General features: G+C 42.1%; 1 protein-coding gene across 1 annotated transcript; it reads right to left on the bottom strand.

The window, feature by feature from the left end:
* Positions 1–4575: 4575 nt before the first annotated feature.
* LOC310950629 (B-cell receptor CD22) lies at positions 4576–15483 on the bottom strand (the record flags this gene model as incomplete). Its single annotated transcript, XM_083918533.1, has 18 exons — positions 4576–4678; positions 5261–5317; positions 6074–6207; positions 6412–6498; positions 6698–6746; positions 6874–6955; positions 10308–10439; positions 10627–10776; positions 10895–11058; positions 11675–11780; positions 12432–12578; positions 12920–13042; positions 13502–13638; positions 13737–13857; positions 13957–14102; positions 14194–14305; positions 14532–14630; positions 15435–15483. The coding sequence occupies 18 exons, from the start codon at positions 15481–15483 to the stop codon at positions 4576–4578; spliced, it is 1998 nt and encodes a 665-aa protein (XP_083774659.1).
* Between the last annotated feature and the right edge of the window lie 1391 nt (positions 15484–16874).

Genomic DNA, 16874 nt, shown 5'->3' with positions numbered 1-16874 from the left:
CACACGCACAGAGACGTAAAAGGGACCTGGGTTATGGGCAAACCAGATAACAGATCCATTGGTTATACACCACACAGCAGGCAACAATACTGTATACTGTGTGCTCAGGATCCACTCCAGCAGGCCACAGCTGTAGCCCTGGCAGTTTCTCTGGTAGGATGAATCACTAAATGGGCATGATCTCAAAGACCCAAATGACTAAAAATTGATGCAAAACCACCACAAATGATTCAAAACTACCAAATATAGATGCAAGCAACTATGAAGGGTTTCAAAATGACTAAAAGTAGACTCTTGGAAAATTTTAGTTTGGATGTCTTGTTCCTACGTAGACAGGGTGGGGTGTGGGGGTGGTCTTACATGTCTGTGCCCATTGTCTCATAATCGTGCCATGTTTAGGACATGTTCAAATGATGGGCATCAAACATATTGTATTGGCATGCGCCACTGCTAGTGGTGGTGCAATGAAACACTATAGTGGAAACCTCTACAGCATTGGGGTGTCTGAGCACCTTACAGGCTGAATGGGTGAGAGAGGGTGAGTTAATAAAGAAGATCCTGCATGAATGGCATTCCTTATATATTGCACCTTTAAGCTAATATACTTTATGATGTGACTACAGAGATTTATAAACTCAGTTTCTTAAAACACAGGCAAGACAGAGCTTTTTTCTTTAGATGCTGTGGTTTAGAGGTCATTTCCACAGAAGGATTCTCAGTCAAAGCCATTTTTAATCTGGCAAACAGGAAACAGAGGTCACTGCAGTGCAACAGAGCTTTCTCTAAGTGGACGTCAGGAACAGCTGCTCTCACATCGTCAACATCAACACCAACCAATCTTGTCCACAGGGTGGTGTAACTGGGCCGCGCAAATCACTGGTGGGTTACAATAGGAAAATGGTGACCAAATACAACTGGGCCTGATTTACAAATACCACTTTCAAACTTTTCTTTCATATCATCATATCACCTACGTAGGTGTTTTTCTGTGGTGGTCTAAGAATAATAATTATTATTATTTTACCATGGCTGACAAAGATCTCTGTTAGATCAAAACATTTCTCTTATGACTTAAAGTTTTATCAGCAGTGCTCACATCTTTTTTGCCTCTATTAATGTGACATCATGAACCATTATGACTAAGTACTGACTTTTTTATTGTCTTGTTATAACTTGAAGCACATTACCTCACCCAAATATTTCCACTGCAGCTCCACACCAACAGAGGGAATGTCCCAATCAGGACATGATAGCGACACATTTATTGCACCAAACATTTCCTCTGCACCAGAAAGCAAGATTCCAGAAAGTCATTGCTTGGTCGTTTTTATTGTCAGTATTGTTCCAAAGTTGCTCACAACATGTTAGGAAACATGTTGTGAGATCTGAACGTCTGCGGTGCAAGATACCGTAACTGAAAGATGACAAATGAACACGCCAACAATGTAGGGATGCTCTCTTTAGCTGATGCAGTGCAATCAACTGCCCCACTTTTGTAATCACAAGGGATGCAGTAGTCCATCAAACAATGATAAATAAGTAGATTGAATAGCTTTATCAAAGACAAACTTTTTTTTAATATATTTATCTACATTATAAACTAGTCAAATAATATTTCTCTATCAGTCGGGAAATTAGAAAGAGAGAAAAGATAAAAAAGAATAGAGGGAACAGGATAAAGAACATTTTAAAACATGAATTAATAGTGTGTTAACACAGAAACAAGATTGATGTTTTTGATAACATGTCTTTATTGTCATCATATGTTTTTAGTTGTGACTAAAATAAACAAACATGGCTAACTGTCAGGACTCTATGTCTTATTTCACATCTAGGCATACCAAATATTTACACTTTTACTGAAATGAAAGATGCTATTATGTAAACCTGGCGCACTTTTGGTTGATTTGAATGACAGTATGATGATTTCCACAAAGCCTGAAACCTTCTCTACTTCTGTGAGAAAAAAAATCATGAAACCACGCTCTGATCACCACCCTCTAATCCAAACAAATGATCTCCTGATGAGCAGGCGGAGCAGCCTCTGCAACCAGTGTGTGAATGTGTGACTGTAACGTTTAGTGTAAAGGGCTCAAATAAATGCAAATCCATTTCTTATTCACACTCAACCTTTTTCTTGTTCATCAGTGCAGTTAATTGTTTGCAAACAACAAAAGTTGCAACATACATTCAAACTACAAAATGTGTTATCTTTATTTTTGCTGTTACAAACTACAGCATGTCATTTTTGCATTCTTGGTGGCTTAAAGACTGATTTCATGGAAGCAAGCCATATCAACTCATTAAACGCTGCAGCATTATTATCAATCAATCAATTCACGTGTCAAATATTGCATATTCTTCATAGATCCTTCACTTTTATTGGAGACAATTATGTTTGAGTACAAATGATTACCAGTTACCACCGCTGTAGCAGCCGCGCATACTGTGTCATCTACATTTGTTTGTATTTCAGTGTCAGCTATCAAGTAAAGAGCAACAGTAGATATACAGTATACAAAAGCATGTACTCTGGATATGGATGCAAGCAAAATGCCCAACAAATGCCTCCTTTTGTTTTGTAATTGTTTGAAGCACTTCTGCATCATCAGGCAGCATATAGTACAATGGTAAGATGCATAGAAAAAAGAGAACATCATGCAACGCAGTTTAGGAGCTGGACTGCCAGTCAGCACCAGGACCACATGTTGTCCTCGTGGTCGGATCCATAACGACATGTCTGACCCAGAACAGAGTAATGCATCGTCAGAGTTTCCTGTCCTACAGTGTGAATGGAAGAGAAGTGACTGGTTCACACGAGGAAGGCTAATATGTTGTTCAGCTGAGCATGAAAAGGGAAAGGACAGAACAGATTAGAAGAACACGCAGAAACCGCAAGTAAACCTTGGATAAAACAGAACATGTTCTTTCAGCTTTTTGAATTTTCTTTTGTTCTTTATTCTTTATTAGAAAGGTAGTCTGAGCATGCAGCAAAGGGTCGCAGGTCAAAGTCGAACCTGCAGCCCCTGCCTCGTTACATTATGTGACTGCTCTAACCACTCAGCCAATGGCCGCCCCCACGCATCTTTAAAAAGTCTTAAAAGTGTTAAATTCATGTATCTAAAACTAAGGCCTTAAAAGTCTTCAGTTCATTAAAAATGTCATATGCTCGTCTTAAATCCATTACTCAAGGGACTTAAATGGAGGATTGACTTTTACAAACAGTTAGATTTGGTGTTCTTGTCTTTGTGAAACTGCTTGCGATATGATCCACACCCGTCATCCGTCTGGCTGCTATCCTGCAGCTAGCTTGCTAGGTTGTGTATTTAGCATCTTGTTGTTGTTGTTGTTGTTGTAGCCAGCTGTAGTAACAAGACTGTTCTCGAGGGTACATCACTAAACTGCCTTTGTGTTGTCTGTACATGGATGTTAGCTAACGTCAGCTGAGATCTAAACCCCATTCTCCTCGGTGCCGCTCCCTAACTTGGGTGAGAGAGGTAGAGATGTGACAGCAGGAGACCGACTGATGCGCCGCCATTTTATTAAATAATAATAATAAAACATAGGCTGCTTTGCCTGTCCATAAACACACAGAACAAATAAGGACTACTTAAAGAGCGCTCATTTAGAGTTTGAATCCACAGCTGCAGGTCGACTATCTTTTTTTTCAACCAGTCAAAACAAACTGCTTGTGTTTCTCAAGTGTTGTGAGCTCTACTCTGTCTGCCCCCTCATTCACTTCATCTTTCCCACACTAAGTATTAGAAACATAAAATAAATATACACATCTATCCCCTTGCCCTGCGATAGACTGGCGTCCTGTCCAGGGTGTACCCCACCTCACGCCCGATGTCAGCTGGGATCAGCTCCAGCAACCCCGTTAGGGACAAGTGGTTAAAGATGATGGATGGATGGATCTATCCCCTTTCTAAAGAGGTTTAATCACCTTACAAATTGTTGTTATTACTATATTGTTTAAGAAAAGACAGGGAAAAATGAAGACTTAAGTATTGAATAATGTTGAAACATTCTACTGAATGATAGTTTCTCGGGAAAGACAAGACTCAACCAGAAAACCTGATCCCTGCACTAAACATTGTACTGTCTTTTTTGTTCAATAAACAAACAGATATTAAACCTGAATGAGTCTCAGTCAGTGCGTTTACATGCACATCAGTATTAAATTTCATTCAAGATGGCATTAAAAAGGACTTAAAAAATCTTAAATCTGACTTGCTGAAACCTGCAGATACCTTGTGTGTTGACTGACAGCATCTTAATCTTATTTCTGCATGTGTCTGGTACATTATTAAGATAAATAAGTAAACATTAAACTTGTTTTTTTCTCCATTGTTTGGCATTTTTTCTTTTCAGAAACACAACTTTGCTGAATTATTGAAGAAACGAATGCATTTTAAACATCCATTTGTATTGAAGTAGTAATAGTATTGACACATGTCGAGGGACCATTTCAAGAGAGAAAATTCAGAAAACTGCAAAAACAAAAGTGGATAAAAGTGTACCCAACACTGAGAGTTGTGAGCTCTCGTACCTGATGTGCTTCTTTTCTCCCAGTCAGTGGTGAGGCTGGTGCAGTAAAGTGTAAACAACTTTGGAGGAATCCTTCGGCTTTTTATCGCCACCCAGTGGCAGGTGGTGGACCTGCACCTGATCCACACTGAACCAACAGCAACAACAAACAGCAACCACATCAGTTCATCTGGACATCTGACTCAGATCATATCGTAAAAACAGCTCTTCATTTTGCTCCAGAACCATTAAAATCTTTTTAATATCAAAAACTGGGACGAGAAATTTATTGTCCTCTCATAAACGCGGGGGGAGGTGTTGGATATCACAGAAGAAAAAGAGTAAAGGAGGAGGAAAAGACAAGGAGTGGTAGAGAGAAGGTGATGACAGGAAGATACAGAAGAAAGCAAGAGGGCCGTTGTGGTTGTAAAATAAAATGCAAGACATGAAACAGTAGATTGTTGCTGTGGTCAACAGCCCAGACAGATGGTGTAAATGACAGAGTGAAGAGGGGAAGGAGGAGACAAAGAGAGGGACAGAGAGAGAGAGACACACACACACACACACACACACACACACACACACACACACACACACACACACACACACACACACACACACACACACACACACACACACACACACACACACACACACACACACACACACACACACACACACACACACGTGATGAGTTTGAGAGAGAGAAGACAGAGGAAGGTGTGTGTACCTGGATAGTCTGGCTTTGCCACACCACACTCCAGCACTGGAGTAGGGTGTGGCAAGCCTACACATACAATCTGGGATAAGGGGGAAAAACGCTCTGGCTTGTTTGTATTCACAATCGTCTTGGGCAGCTCTAAGCTCCAAAGCTGTGACGGTGTCTCTGCAAAATAGTGTAAGGAGGGAACTTGTTTTGGTGGGACATCTGCACGTAGGGAGGTGAGCCCTGGCATTAAAATGGCTAATTCCCTGCAAAACACCACAAGAAATATTAATAGACGTATGTCGGCTGTGTGGTGAGACGAGGAAAAGAAAAAACATCATTTGATGGTTGGTGACCTAGAGGAGCTCTCTGGACTTTGGACCACAGAACATTTGCTAGCTGTACAGTATGTCGCTCTTGCAGAAATGTATTCAACCGTTATTACAGAAACTTGTGTGAAGTGGAACCCATCAGTACACTACTTAAGTCAATGTCAGTGGCGCAGTTAAAAGTTGAAGCAAATCAACTCGGACTGCCGAGTCAGAGAACAATCAACATTGTGATGGATCATGAGCGTGCTGTGAGTCTAGCCTTTTTCCAGGTGCGTTCACAAGTTGTTTTAGTCTACAAACCCATTACAAACCCAGCCTTGTTACGGACTGGCTAAATGTAGGTTGCTAGCTCGGAGGTTGTTGCTGTTATTTCCCGTAGTGAAGCGGTTTTTAGAACGGTAACATGCAGAGAGTGGAAGGGGAGCAGTGAGAGGGACAGAGCCTGACATCTGACGCATGGAGAGATGTGTCCATGCAATGTTCTTCCATTGAATCAGACTAGTACCTGGACAACTTGGAGTAGTGGACAGTGAAGTAGTTGGGGGCGGGGCTGTGAGTTTCAACTTCTGTGATTGGTGGAGCATCCTTCAGAGGAACGATGGCGGGGTGGGCGCTGTCACTCAAGTCCTCTGGCTCCTCCTACACACACACACACACACACACACACACACACACACACACACACACACACACACACACACACACACACACACACACACACACACACACACACACACACACACACACACACACACACACACACACACTCAGATAATTTGTTGTATATTGTCATTATCTTTCAGAGTTATATCAGATGCTCAAATTGTGTTCTGAGTTACGTACTGGTATGTCAGACATCTTGCCCTTTCTCACTGGGAAGGTCTGTTGGGCTGACTCATAGAACATGGTGTCAGCTGTCACTGATGGACGCTGGGGTCATGCGCACACACACACACACACACACACACACACACACACACACAAGCCAAGGGAAAGCGTAAATATGAGGGTTGTTGTAGAATTAACAGGGAACATTGCATTGTGGGATGTTGCATCAGTCAGATTAAACAAAAGTTATAGAAGAACAGAAATTAGAAATAATAGTCATAATATATATTAAGTACTGTACCTTGTTTGCCACTTCTCCTGACTCCATGTCCACTCTGTGCATGTTCTTGCTGTGAAGACACAGGAGAAATATTATCAAACCATAACCATGAAATCATGCAAATAAACCACGAAACCGCCTATTTATTCATTTTTATCATGTGGAAGAGTCAGAAATAGCAGTGTACTTCCTGTCACCTGATCATAATGGCCACTGTGAGAGTGATGAGTCCAGCAGACACACCTACTGCTGACGCCAAGGCAATGACCTTAAGACGACCTGCCAGTGGGAGGATAATAGAGGTTATCAACATGACTAGAAACAAGAAGAAAAGAGAGGAAATGGTTAACACGAGATGAATAAAAATAGAAGTACAATAGATATCAAAATAGAAACAGAGAAAGTGAGGAATGGGGAAAGAGCTGTGCATCATCGTGCGGGCGTCTAGACTTGAGATTTATGTTTCCAGTTGTGATTTCCAAACCTAACTTCACTTCTTCAGCTGTCTAGACGCAAATAGTAGTTTTCCACAACACCTCATCGCCCCTCCTCCCCCCTCATAGTGAGAGGGCTTTACATGAGTCACCGTGACTCATAGAAAAACAATCAGAGACCATGAAACCGCGCACAACGAAGCCCGGACCTCGTGCTGTGATAGTGGCAGGGGAGGAGTCATCACTCATCATTTCAAGCACACAGAGACCTATCCAAACATCCCTCAGAGAAACAACCTTCTTTCTGGGGTCATTGTCTGAGATAATTAGAAACATAGATGCAAAAACTGGGGCAGGGGTGTTTCACTGAGCTTATCAGTGACACCTCATCTCTTCCATTACACTTCTTAAGGTGACAGCAGCATGCACAGTGACTCATGTACACAACCACTACAGTGAACACAGGGGAGTGTTAGGAGACAGTTGGCAGCAGAGATGCACCCCTAAAGGCCTGCAGACTGAGTGTGAATGTAAATCTGACACCTTCACAACTTAAGAAAATCACCACATAAAAAAATCCTCTGTAACATTTCTGTGTCAAAAGCTGCTACGATATTTAAGAGCTCACATTTCATGAGGCTGGTGTACCTCATGTTGGGAAGTTATTTCCGAGGAAAAAATCCTCTACTGTACAGGGAGTATATACTTTACAAAGGTCTAACCTTGCTAGTGGCTCTGTGAGGCTGCGTCAAGGATGCATTCACTCACTGTTTAAGCTAAATCCTAACCGCTGATGTTTGGCAAGTTTAAAGTGTAATTCCGGCTTATTTGGATTTTACAGTCTTTTTCGGCATGAATATACATCAAATAAGCCATTGAGACATTTATTTTTCTTTGATCACCTATTAACTGAGAAATCCTGGACAGCTGCTAAGAGCCAGACATGGCTAACATGGAGTAGCTTTCCTCACTGAACTGAACTCCTTTGCATTCGGTGTTAGACTTGTTTGGGCTGCCTGTCAATATGGATGGAGCCGCCTGCTAAGGCTTGTAGCATTGTAAAACAGTCTTTTTTTATAAACTCCGGGTTCTCTAACTACGTTGTTGGTGTTTAGCTTTATGTGTAGGGACTGTTATCATGTTACTGCAGAGGTTTGGTGCTATTTTGAGCAGTATTAGTGGTTAAAAAAATCAGTTTTTTTTGCCAGCGACTGTCGGATTTCTCTGTTAATAGGTGATTAACGCAAAAAAAACTGTCTCGACGGTTTATTTGATGTGTATTCATGCCGAAAAAGACTGTAAAATGCAAATAAGCTGGAATTACACTTTAAACTTTCCAAACATCAGCAGGTGGGCATTTAGCTTAAACAGTGACTAAATACATCTTAAATACAGCCTCACAGAGCCACTAGCAAAGGCTTATAGTATAAAGTTATAAAGTTATAAAGAGTAATAAGTTAAAGTAAATACTCCCTATATAAAGCAAAGTATTGAACAAATTTAAAATGACCTGATAAAGTTAGGGGATTCATCCTGAGGGGGATGGACATGTGTACGAAATGTCACAGCAATCCTCATGGTGGCACGAGAGGAAAAGTCAGTGGATGATTCATCCTCTGCATGAATGTGTGTACAAAGTGTCATGCCAATCCATCTGATAGACATATTTCACTCTAGAACTGTTCTAATGAACACAAAATGCTTTCTTTTTGTTTTACTTACAATAAATCATATTTTAAATCACCAGCACTATATCAACTGGTGCAATAAATAAATCATGTAGAAAGCGGCACTTTAAATGTAATGATCATTCTTTTTTTTCTTTTTCTCGTTCTTTAGTCTTCAGTTCAATTTCAATTTGTTCAGTAAAAATACTATTAGAAATAATTTTGATACAGTTTTTTTTATTCAACAAGCAATTTGTTGTATTTTGGCAGAATACTAAAAGCAGCAGAAAGGAAGACCTGAGTACACTTTAATATCTGTTTTATTTATTTTCCTCATATAGTGCAGCCCTGACTGACGGACAAGATAAAGACAATGGACCTAATTTATCAAACAAACGTACGGCAGAAAGAGATGCGTACGACCATTTCCTGGCAAACGTCAGCATTTATCAATTTGGACGTGAGCGGGAGCTACGATCAAATCTCACGTCTGGTCTGAGATCGTGTACGCACATTTGAGCCTGTGGATTTGCGGTGCAGCACAGCAAAATCTGGCTGAAAATAATGAACAAACCTCAGCTGTCATTCAGCATAGGCAGTCACATATTAAGAACAGATCAAAACGGATTCTTAAAACAAATAAAAAAAAATAAAAATTGTGGTTGGAGCAATTGATTGTACTCATGTGCGTCTGAAGGCACCATCCATGAATGATTACGCATTCATCAATCGCAAAAACTACCACTCGATAAATGTACAGGTGATTTGTGATGCTTAGCTATCGCTTTTAAACGTGGTGGCCAGGTGACCAGGGGGAACACACGATTCTTTTATATTTCAAAACAGCTCGGCTCCAGCCCCCCGCGACCCCGACATGGACAAGCGGTTGAAGATGAATATACGAATGAATGTGTTGGCGCGCGGCTGCAGCAAGATGCACTGCAGAGCCAAAGTCATCTCCTCGGTTTGTGGCTACCCTCGATAAATTGCATTAAATCAAACAAGGTATCAGATGATTAACATCTTGGTATGGTTCTTCTAGACGACAAAGGTTATCCTCTAACGGAATACCCTAATAACCCCGCTGGCAAACCCCGCTACAGAGCAGGAGCGCAGGTTCAGCAGTGCGCACACACGCACACGGGTCACAGTGGAGCGCTGCTTCGGGTTGACTGCCTCCGTTATTCTTTTCCATACAGCGTTTTTATGATGGGCCCCTTTTATTCCACTCTTAAGACTGACAAAAAGCGTATCTTAATTTTGCTCCATCTCGGATGTCAGGATGCCGATCTGTTTCTTCCCAGGCTTTTTAAGGGCTTTTAGTGGCGTAACATGTTAAAGACGATCGAATTCAGCTGCCGCATTTATCAAGGCCCGCTCATTCATACGCTGAGATTGGTCAGATACGAATGTTTCATAAATCACACGTGGGTCCTCTCCTACGACCAATTCTGCGCTCAGATCTGCGCCCGTTTTCACGCAAGATTGATAAATGAGGGTCACTGTGTCCATGCTTGGATCTTTATGTACCTCTGACTCGCACAGTGAGGACAGGAGAGTTGTGGACTCCGATTCGATTCCTTGCCTCACAGTAGTATTGGCCGCTCTCTCTAGGGCCGACCTCTGAGAAGGTGAAGACAGGACCGGACTTGCTGCCCCACGCTGCATGGGACACAAAAAGGGAGAAGATCTGCTTATTGATTCAGATAGTGTTGAAGGATACAAACCAGCAGGCAGCCACAGAGCACCACTCCTCACTGACTACAAACATTATCGCAGGTTATAGAGTTAGGTATTGATGATTTTGTAATGTTAACCTTGAGTGGAACCACATTTTTACGATGCTAACATTGTACAGAGCCCCCGTCCACAGCTAAGCGGTGCCATGTGAAGTTGTCCACTGCTGGGTTAGCCTGACTGCTACAGGTCAAGGTCAAAGGTCGGCCAGCATCCACCACACTGGAGGGACGGGCCAGAACTGAGGTGTTCTTAGGAGGGTCTGGAGATAGACAAAGAGGGTTAAGGAGGGTTTTTATCTGAGTTATCCATGTACAGAGGACACACACACACACACACACACACACACACACACACACACACACACACACACTACTTACAAAGTATAGTGAGTGTAGCAACAGGAGAGGTTTGGTATCCGAACCGGTTCCACGCTGTACAGTAGTACTGACCAGCATGGTGAGCACGCGCTGAGGGGAACGTCAGGTTCTGGAAGGTTCCTTTAGCCAACACCTTGTCACCTAAGATACGATACCAAGCATACCTGCAGGAGGGGAAATGGTGAGGATGAGGATGGTGATGATGATGATAATGATGATAATGATGATGAGGATAAAAATGATTATAGGTCCGGGTAATTTGCAGTAATATGATTTTTGGTCCTTGATAATTAGATTTATACTGTAACCTCTGCATTTTATACAGTGAATATTTATCAGTTTTGAAATGTTTTTGTTTTTAACACCCAGTCCTTATTACAACACCTTGAAGCAAAGTGAAAGTCTTTGAAAGTGACAATGACAAATGCAAGAATCATGATGATGATGAACAAAGCAGCAGATAAGGAGCATCGCAAGAAAAACAAAATCACCATCACTCAGGGGTGCAGATCCGATGTCAGCATTGGGGGGGACACCAAAGTGGTTTTTTTTGCCCGTATGCAGCTCATACCATGCCACCATAAATCGTAGAGGCTTCATAGAGGCCATATCATTCAAAAAGTACTGCACATGGAATCATTTACGGTGCTTGCCTTACTTGTTTTCACATGTCCCCCACCCCCCCCCCCCCATCCCCCGTCCCCCTGGGATCTGCACCCATGCCATCATCATGTATTATTTAGTAGAAATGGATGAACCTGGAGGAAAAACTCATCCTACCTGCTGGCAGGAGGGTGGGCGTGACTGACACAGCTCAGGTTTACATATGAGCCTTCTCTGACGTCACCTGGAGGACTCACCAGCACACGCGTGTTCTTTGGAGAGTCTAAACAGGCAGAGAGAAACACAGGAGCATCCCCACTGTCATATTCATGTATTCAGTTGAGGTTTAGTCTACCTCACCACTGATCCCTTAAAGTGACCATGAAAGAATGTGCGGTGCTTACTGAGCATCAACCAATCACAAGCAAAACTAGGAGATATGACACATAGATACAGCCTGTGGCCCTTTAAGTTCTAACTATGCAGGAAAGAAGCCATGTAAGCAGGACCGGAGTCAGGGAAAAACACAATATAATGTTATTTACTTACAGCAAATCTTCACATCTGAGCAGTGGATGTTTGAAAAATGAACTACAACATAGTAGCAGATTATTTTATGCCCACTGACTAATCATTTAATTTGGAACTAGAAACAAAAGTAAAAGTATGAAAAAGCAGCAGTTTGAGTTTCACCTCCTACTGAATCCATATGATAGAAGATTCCAATGAAGACTAGAGTTTAAATGTTGACCCAGACTAACCTTTGACAGACTTACACAAGAGGAAGTACAACCAGACTTCACATGGGTTTACAAAGCTTATTTTCTCTCAAAATTAAATTCTGATGTAAGCATGTAGTTTTGATTCTGAACTGTGCAAATGTGGGAAAAAACACCCTGTCTGTGAAAACAATGCAAACACCCAATAAACTTACAAGTGACATTGAGTAGAAGTGGTTTGGAGCGGTCTGTTCCCAGTGAGTTGCGTGCTACACAGAAGTATTCTCCTCTGTCTGTGTATTTGAGGTGGGACAGGCGGAGCTGAGGCCTAAAACTGTCTGGGATGCTGCCACTCTCCATGTCTGGAGGGAAGATAAAGGCACACATGCAGATTAGTGCACACATAAATTCACATTACGAACATGATCTAAGGACTTTTTTCTTCAAAGGTCCTGCAATTCTAGAGGAAACTTCCAAAACTTCAGCGGTTCACAAGCATCCAAGGAAAACGTAATCCTACTCTGCTTTAATAAATCCTTCAAGGGCCTTTATTTGTCCAAGTGCAGGACAAAACTCACATTACATGTGTCGTTAACGAGTTAGCTCATATCCACGATAACAGCCAGTGAATGTGTACACTGTGTGTCCTGTCATCAGAGGCTGTACATTGGTGAACACTCCACGGCAACATGCAGACCTGTACCTTTGAACCACGCAAAGCTCTCCACAGGCGGAGCTGCGTCACTACTGCAGGTGAGAGTCACCGACCCCCCCTCTGACACCTCTCCCACTGGGAAGACTGCTATGGACGTCGATTGGGGACCGTCTTGAGGGGAAGAGAGTGAAAATGGAGGGTAGGGAAAAAAAAAAATTATGAGGATATACTGGCCAAAACATTTGCGATTTCTGATATTTTCCTGATAACTATTGGAATATGTTGTGGCATTCACCGGTCAAGTCACTCGTGAGGATATTGACGGTACCCATGATTATCCCGATAATGGAAATTCACCACAATCAAGTGTTTATCATCATGATGAAAACGATTATCGTCAGTAATTTAACATTCATCAGGGCCAATAGCAGGTGTAGGCAGTCATCTTTGACTAGAATAGTTAAAATACAACTTTTAGCTCCTTCTGTTTTCAGACCACACTTCCATACTTGTTCCAGATGCCTCTTCTGAAAGCATGTTTAGATAGAGCAGGCATTGTGAAAACAGTCTGTTTAGAGCAGGCATTGTGAAAACAGTCTGTTTTAGTTAAGCTTGTTTGTGATTACTCACGTCCCATAGCCAGTGTTAGGGGTGGTGACTGTACGTTCTGTGGTGGGATTGGTCGACAGGTGTACGCTCCAGTGTGCTGCTGGTCAAAGCGGTTGATAATCATCCATTTCTCATAGGAGCCGAGGTTTAGTCCCTTCCTGTGAGCAGAGCAGCATATCATATCTACAGTGTTGTAAACATGCTTTGAACCAGCGTCTGGGCGACCAATACTACACTCACATGTACAATAACGCACCTGTACAGTGCAAGGCTCCTGCCTGGAGCAGCACATCCTCTGGCCTGGCAGCCTACAAACACGGTCTCTGCTGAGCCAAACATGTTGGCAGGTCTCGCTGGATGCACCTGCACCTGGAGGTCTGAAATACACACGTTCACACATGCACACACACACTGCCTGTGATCCTGGCACACCAGACTCCTGGAGTCCAACACTTATTTTGTTTGTATGAACCTACCTGTTACATCAAGAGTGATGGTGTTAGGGGAGGTCCACCGCCCCAGGGGTTGGTCCGTCTCGAACCTGAAGTGGTACTGGCCTGCATCACTCAGCTTAACAACACGAACCTGGACAGAACAGCTGGAGTAGCTGCCCCCGATGTAGCTGGAACCCACGATTCATTTCTGATATATTTATGCAATATTTCACATTTACAACGTCTGAGCTTTAAAAATTCCCTGTATGTTTCGCCTACCGTGTGCGCCCGCGGTATGACAAGCTGATCTCGTTCGGGTCAGTGTGGTGAACGAACTCCCTGCGGCCTTCTGCAGAGACTCGGAACCACATGACCCGCCTCACAGTATGACCTGGGAAGTTAAAGAAAGGAGGCAAAAAACATGGATGAGGAAAAAGGTGGCAACATATAATAAGGCTTTAAGTTTTTTAGGTTTTTGAGCTCTCTTTGGTTGTTTGGAAATCGGACATGTGCAGCATCCAGAGCTTTTTTTGGCTTTATTAATCATCACGGATATTTCAACATAAAACCTTTCTGAAATACAAAATTCAATATAGGGTTATACATGGATATGATACCTGATGGATAGTCATAACGGCAGGGCAGAGTGACCGTTGTTCCTGCCCACACACAGATCTCCCGCCTAGAAAATGACACACTCCACCTGCTCTGGATACCTGAAGGACAATTTAACATTACAAAGATGTCAAAATCATAAACAGCAAGACAGGCAAAAACTAGAAGTACACACACACATGCACAGTTAAATAGAGGCAAAGTAAAATGCACACACAGTATGAGCTCGCCTAAAATCTGATGGATGAAGCACGTCACTACGCTCACACGTTTTTATGAAGGACCAGTTCAGGGTTCCAGACAAATAACATCTACTGGCTGTCACATCCATAAAAGCTGCTTGCCATATAAAATAAGTTACCAAAGGTTAAGGGAATACATACTTGAAGACTGAACAGAAGTGTAAATTTCAACTGTCCACAAGTGAAAGTTTTCCTTCAGTGTGGCTCCTCAGAGAAAGACTTGTCAAACCACAGCTCTGATCTGCTCAGAGCGTGACACATTAAATTGAAGCAGTGAAAATGAGCCTTGATGTGCAGCCGTGGTGTCATCCAGTGCTGCTGACTGCCTGCCTGGCTGACTACCTTGCACAAAAGGCAATCAATACTTATAAATAACTTGAGCGTAAAGGCAAGGGCACCTGGCTGCAGGACCTTATGTGCATAATGGATCCCATAAGTCAGTCATTATTTTTTACAATATATGTTCTGCCTTGTTTTAAAGCATGTGTGGCACATTTATGATATATCTGGAATACAATACAAGTATGTGACAATTAAGGAGCCTGCCAGTTCACCTATCAACCTCTTAAGTATTATAAATATACTTATTAAAACGTATTAAAGGTATACACCTCACAGTGAAACAAAGTTACAATTTCTGCTGTATTTTTGTGTTTCTCTTACCTGGTAAAGCTGTGAGGATGGTGCCCAGAACTAACGCACCTGCCAACATCTCCGCTGCTCTGTAATGTCACCGGAGAAGGAGAATAGCACAGAGAGATAAAGAGGTGAACAAGACATTTAACAGGAAAACCATGCAGATGATTAAATCTGAACCCCTCACCCCTTAAAGTATCTTCATTCACCTCAGTCAGTCAGACAGAACAGGGTTTGAGGGATACCTGCCACTCGAACAGTGATGGAGGTGACTTCACAGAGGGATGCGAGTTGCGTGGTGAACAGAATCGGGTAGTAGGAGATGGGAGGAGGTGGTAGAAGGGGCAGAAGGAGGAGGATGAGGAAGAGGAAGTAACTTCAGCTACCTTCCTAGATTTCATCTTTTAAACTTTCGACTGTTTCTATTCTCATTTTCTTTCACTTCTCCCTCTGAAACGGTTTTTAAGGTCAATGATGTGATGACTCCTGCTTTGTGTTGGTGTGAAAATGTGACATCCTTGTGATCATGTCACTTTCGCAGTTGTCCCTTTTATGTCATTAACAGACTATTCTTAACTGTAGGCTCAGTGCTTTCCTACTCTTAGGTCTTCCATATGAAACTGATTCTTCAAATATTTCGACTACAGTAGTTAAACTGTCAGACATTGTGACACACCCCATAAATAAAAGAAGTGCAAAATGAAGCCAGAAGAGATGAAACTCAAGTTATTTCATAATGCAAGTTTTGATTCATCCAGAGTTTGATGTGACAGCAGACAGGTGTAAAAAAAGCGTGATGTTTTCGCAAGTATTATAGGACAGTGTTATTGCATCCACCAACGTCTGAGAAAAATATCTGAGTCTTTAAATACTTAATGCTCCACTAGTTGCTTATTCATTGGTTAGGCAGGTAGGGTTGCCTACAGTTGGATCATCAAGTCTCTCATGAGAACGCTGAGATTGAATCAAAAAGATGATAAAAAACAATCAAACAATGAGCTAAAAGTCCCTAAATGCTTAATACAAACGAGAACCACAGAGAGGTGATACTTGTGGATTCATCTCTATCAGTGACAGCTTTCACATTGTTATTCCACCCATTGTTCACATAAAATATCGGCGAGTGAAGCTCTGATCGACAGACGGATTGAATATTCACTGATTCACTGTAAAAGCGAGTCTGCTCTGACATTGTCACAATACTGGGGTACCCCATTATGATTAACTGACTGTTAAAAAGACAAACATGTATGGTTCATTTGTAAAATGAATTCAGGCCTGTTGGTGTACGTTAATATACGTAAGTCAAGCAGACTCAGCAGCCCAGATGTCTTCTCATCCGCTGCTCTAATTGAGAATCGTTGCCACAGAAAACTACCCACAACCAGACGTGGGGAGGTTCGAGACCTCTCAGTCAACTGTGTCCACTTAGCCTGATGAGTCTAAATGACTTTAACATCCTACCCT

Source organism: Echiichthys vipera, assembly GCF_963691815.1.
Source record: "Echiichthys vipera genome assembly, chromosome: 8".
In the NCBI taxonomy this organism is placed as follows: Eukaryota; Metazoa; Chordata; class Actinopteri; order Perciformes; family Trachinidae; genus Echiichthys; species Echiichthys vipera.
This window is presented reverse-complemented; position numbering and strand designations above follow the sequence as displayed.